A 5,633-nucleotide genomic window follows, 5' to 3' on the forward strand; every position below is an offset into this window, starting at 1 on the left:
TAATCATTTGTGTGCCGCTAAAGACATGTTTGACTGTATTTTTGCTTTTAAAAACTTGTCCATCTCAAACGTTTGAGAGAGAAGTGACTTTGATTTATGATTTTGACCTCGCGTGCGGCGCATATATACAGTCGAGATTGATTGGGTACTAGTATTCATGGAGGTGTGAAGATTGCGTAATTGCTGCGTCGTTGAATAACACATTTCCTTCTATTTCCTTGCTTATGTATGTGTGTATGTATTTGTGTGTGTGCGCGAGCGTGCGTGCGTGCGTGTGTGTGTGTGTGTGTGTTTGTGTGTGTCTGTAAGTGTTGTGTATAAATGATTCACTTTATTATGAGAAACTGATAAATAATAATCTAACTAATATATATAGCCACTGTGATATTCTTTGCATAACACTGGTTATAGTTGTGTTATTGTTAATGATGTTTCAGCTTCCTGTTCCTTGCCATATGTAGGCAATGTTGACTGTCTTCCACGCTATTCCATTATTTCTGTAGACAAAAGTAATTACTGTGAGGGATGGAATATTACGAAGCCATGTGACGAAAACGAAGGGTTAAGGTTAACAAGTGCAGCCTGGACGTATATACCAGCTTGGAAAATCTGGGATATTCCTATAGCAGGCAGTTTCAATCTGTATGGTGGAGGTGGATATATAGTGGAACTGGACATCAGTCGCCCAGTGGCTAAAATGTCAATAGCTGAACTGATAGAAACCATGTGGATTGACCGTCAGACGAGAGCTGTGTTTTTAGAGTTCACTGTGTATTCTACAAACTTTACACATGTTCGCGTACTGCAGTTTACATTCTGAGTTGCCAGAAACAGGGGCTGTCCGTCACTATACCAATATATTCACATTCAGAAGTCTGCAGCTTACTGGAACTCTGGGTACCTTAATTTTCGCTTGTGAAATCCTCTTCCTAATAACCACTGTTGTATGGGTCGTCGTTATGGGAGTCCGCCTGCTCAAGCAAAGATTGACCTTCTTCGTGCAGTTCTGGAACATCATTGAACTCGCCACTGTCGGTTTGTCATTTGCTGCAGTCGTCTTGTATATCATTAGGCTTTTGTTTACCAATGAAGCCTTAGCAAAGCTCAGACGGAACAGACGCATTTTCATCAACTTCTACCACATTTCAGTATGGGATGGCTTCTTTGTCTACGTTGTTGCCTTTCTCCTAGCCCTTGTAACTCTACGACTTGTCAAGGTTCTGGGCCTCACAAAGTTCACCCGTACCGTCTTCACTGTATTGAAGCACAGCTCTAAGACTCTTCCTGGTTTCTTTTTCTACATTTTCCTCATCCTCCTGGCATTCGCTGCATGTGGCACCCTGTTCTTTGGCGCATTTGCAAAGGAATACAGAGACGTCATTACATGTTTGGAGAGTATCTTCTCTGGAGTGCTGGGTCATACTGGATTCACCAAGATGAACATCCCAGCAGAGAGCAGCTGGTTTGGCTTAATATACTTCATCACTTTCATCGTTATCGTGACCTTCACCTTGGCCAACATTTTCATGTCGATACTGCTGGACACGATGGACATGCTTGCTCGAGATCGCAGCGCGGAACGGGATCTTGAACTGACGATATACCTGTGGCAGTCCGCTAAGGAATTTGTAACTGGAAAGAAACAGGATGGGATTTTGAAGTCAAATTTGGGTATACAATTTATGGATTATGTTATATACCTAGACCTTTTCATAGCCAAATTAAATTACAGAGACATACACATACATATACATATACATATACATATACATATACATATACATATACATATACATTTAGTGACATTTACGCAAACGCACTATAGTGACACTCAATAATTGACGTATGCATTCATAGTCATCATTCAAAAACATTTCAATAGCAACTTTCAATGAAAGCTGTCCAGCGTTCAGAAGAACCCCCCCCCCCCCCCCCCAAAAAAAAAAAAAGAAGAAGAAGAAGAAAAAGATGTTGTGTGTACAGTTTAAAAACATATGTTGTATTAAGCTTGAGGTTATATGATAAAGAGATTATTACCTTCGTGTGTTTCGGTATCGTCAATTCATATTAGGAATGAAAAGTGTATTATACAAGCCTCTGGTAATAACCTCTATATGTGTGTGTGTTATTACCGTAGTGTATTTTCTGTATTTGTCAGTATCATATATGAGAAATAAAAAATGTATTATGCAAGCTTCCCGAGTGCATAATTTATTTTATCTTTATTTCTAAGATATGATATTGATCATAACTGAAACACATGAGGATAATAATATATGTATCATATAATTTCAAGCTTAATACAACATGTGTTTGTAAACTGTATAGGCAAATTTAATTACAGTTAGGAATTACTCGATTTTCAAATGACATAAGAATATGTCACGCGGTGTCCTTTTCAATGGCGTCATTTTGAATATCATTACATCAAAATAAACTAGTGGTTAACGTTGTTTTTGTTTTTTTCTTTTCTGAAAGTTGGAACGCTGCCAGTGTAAAGTTGCTTCTGAAATGTTTTTGTCTGATACATATGAATGCATACGTCAATTATGGAATGTCACTGTAGAGCACTTGCTTAGATGCCAATACACGTAGTGTCGTGAGCTCGATTAATTTACATCTAATTTTCACTTTTCAAATTCTGAAACTATGTGATTTGAAAAAAGTCACATACTTTGATTATACTGAATATTCTATCTAGTATATGATAATATATATATATATATATATATATATATATATATATATATATATATATATATATATATATATATATATATATTATACATACATCCATCCATACATACATACGAACATACATCCATGCATGCATGCATGCATGCATGCATACATACATACATACATACATACATACATACATACATACATACATTGTATATACATTGTTATAAGCGTCATGCCGGTGTTGTTTTCGTTTGATGGTGTTTTGTTTGTTTGGTTTGGGTTTTTTTTATTGTGGTTGTGTTGGGGTTTTTTTTTAGGGGGGAGGGGGTTGCTTTTTGTTTTGTTTTGTGTTGGGTTTTTATTGGGGGGGTTGGTTGTGTGTGTTGATTTTGTTTTTCTTTTTTCAAAGACGTTCCCATAAATTTATGTATGTACATGATACAATTTAAAGGTTATTCTCTGCCAAAAGTACTGTCTCCCATCCAATACATATATAACATTTATAAAATATTTTACAGATTCTGAGGACAGTTTCAGCATGACCATAGCTACTATACGTCAGCTACAGGTACCTGATACAACCAGAGAGGAAAAAAGTGCTGCTAACATCCCCAGTGATAAAGTTCGTGCATGATCAACTAAAACAGAACACACACATATATAATTGCCTTCTGACACAGTGGCCAATGAGGCAGTATTGGATATGTTTACTATTATATCTGTTATAGATATTAATATGTAATGGAGTAAATACATACTTTTTAATTATACTGATTATTATTATTGCATTTTATATTGGATATTTTTACTACTTTCCGTGTAATTGCTTTTATTGTGTGATATTAGTAATTTGTTGTTTGGTTGTTTTGTTGTTGTTGTTTGTTGTTTTGTTGTTGTTGTTGTTGTTGTTGTTTTTGTGTTTTTTTGTTGGGGGGGGGGGGGGGGTTGGAGGGGGTTTTTTTTACGAAACCAATACAATAAACCATCTTTTTTTGTGACATTAAAATGTAGTTTTGCATGAAATGCTTCACCAAATGTTAAACTTGTTTTAACATTTGCATTAGTTGCACAAAATAAAATCAGTACCACTGACTTGGTGAGTGATCGTAGTTAGTTATAAGTGACCCACAAAAAGTTTGTTTATGGGTATATATATATATACATGTGTGTGAGTGTGTGTGTGTGTGTGTGTGTGTGTGTGTGTGTGTGTGTGTGTGTGTGTGTGTGTGTGAGTTTTATTTGCACTGGTAGGTTTTTTGAAGTGGTAACACAATTAGTGTATGTTTTCTACTTGTTAATACAGTCATATCTCCTTACAGCGACCACATTAGCGACTGGGTCGCCTTGTTATATCGCATTTGCCATTTTCGTAAATATATCATGAATTATCTCCCTTGTCATATTGATTGCGGTGAGAAACGTAAATATATCATGAATTTTCTCCCTTGTCATATTGACTTGCGATGAGGAACAATACCGCTTACCATTCATTTCCATGTTTAGGCGGTGATCATGTTTCCTGGGATGTGCCAATCGATTGCAGCAATATGTACGTTTGAAGATTTACCATCATTCTTTTGGGAAAAGTAACCAAACGTCTGTCTAATTAATAAAAAAAGAAAGAAAGGTTTTATTTAACGACGGACTCAACACATTTTATGTACGGTTATATGGCGTCAAACATATGGTTAGTCTCATTAATAGAAATGTTCTTTAAAATGATAATAAAACATGCAAAAATTGGAAGATTTAGCTTAATTTAACTACTCAAAGATATTTTTAATAACATTTGTCTATTATGTTTAAAGTCTGTAATTTAAAAGATAACTTTTAACTTTTATTATTATTATTTTTATTATTATTATTATTATTATTATTATTTTTATTTTATTTTTATTATTTTATTAATTATTATTATTATTATTATTATTATTATTATACCATCGGCTTTACTGTTATCTGGTTATTTAAGTCACATGATTCTTATGGCTTCTGCAGATAAAACTTTACACATATACTCGCGAAAAAGATATGTTCCTTATACGGTTTAACATTAAAAGCTACGGGAGTCTGTTTGTATATCTGATGCATCTATTATTTACCAAACAATTTTCTATCATAACCATTTATTTGCCGAACACATAAGACAATCAAGACGTCAGAATTATTACATTAAAATTTACAAAAAAAAATCTGTTAATTTGCCTTAAAATATTTAAGCCTGTTTATTAATTATGTTAAACACATTTTGTCAAAAACATACATGTTTTATTGAAACATTTTACAGTTTTGTTTTGGAAAATTCTGGCTTAACGTTTCACCCACCGAAACGGATGACGTAGTTAGCAACATTTATGGTTGATGCATGCAATTATTCTGGACGCCCGTCCAGGAATATTTGCTACTGTTTGCTATGTAGCAGCTACTTAATGTTCATTATAAGCAGATCAATGGTAATATGAAATAACCATTCACAGAAGATATTCTTTAGAATGCAATGCTTATGCTCACCTAAACTAGACTCTCTGCGTTAAGATATTTCGTTAATATAACAGCAGTTAGAGAATAGCTTTAAAATACAATCGAGCACTGTTGTGTCGATATCTTTGAGACCACACAAATTTGACGTGTTAACCAAATATCGACATAAACGGTCAGTCAAATATGTCCCATATCATACGTTATGATATTTTTGGTTATGTTATAATGTTGGGGGGAAATATTTTCTGTAGTACGATGTTCGTTTCTTTCTAATTTGATGTGTTCGTTTCTAAATGTGTGAATTCCGTTGTAATGAACAAAATAACACCGATAATAGTAATAATGGTCGTTGTAACGAGATTTCATTGTTATGCAAACCGTGCAATTATGCAAAGACAACAATCCAACAAGGGTGGACTATAATATTTTGTTTCCTAAAATATATTAATTCAGAGTGTTGCTGTGGT

General features: G+C 34.3%; 1 protein-coding gene across 1 annotated transcript; it reads left to right on the top strand.

Moving 5' to 3' along the window:
- The first annotated feature begins 959 nt into the window (after positions 1-959).
- LOC121378747 (polycystic kidney disease 2-like 1 protein) lies at positions 960-3,319 on the top strand. Its single transcript, XM_041507037.1, has 2 exons — positions 960-1,671; positions 3,204-3,319. Exons 1-2 carry the CDS (start codon positions 960-962, stop codon positions 3,317-3,319), a joined length of 828 nt encoding a protein of 275 aa, XP_041362971.1.
- The last annotated feature ends 2,314 nt before the right edge of the window (positions 3,320-5,633 follow it).

The sequence above is a fragment of the Gigantopelta aegis genome, chromosome 8 (genome assembly GCF_016097555.1).
Source record: "Gigantopelta aegis isolate Gae_Host chromosome 8, Gae_host_genome, whole genome shotgun sequence".
NCBI lineage: Eukaryota > Metazoa > Mollusca > Gastropoda > Neomphalida > Peltospiridae > Gigantopelta > Gigantopelta aegis.

Excerpts from the sequence above, each read along its gene's own strand:
- LOC121378747 (XM_041507037.1), top strand. The coding sequence starts at position 960 with ATGGGAGTCCGCCTGCTCAAGCAAAGATTGACCTTCTTCGTGCAGTTC. Across the intron at positions 1,672-3,203 it reads GATTTTGAAGTCAAATTTGG|ATTCTGAGGACAGTTTCAGC; the intron begins GTATACAATTTA and ends AATATTTTACAG.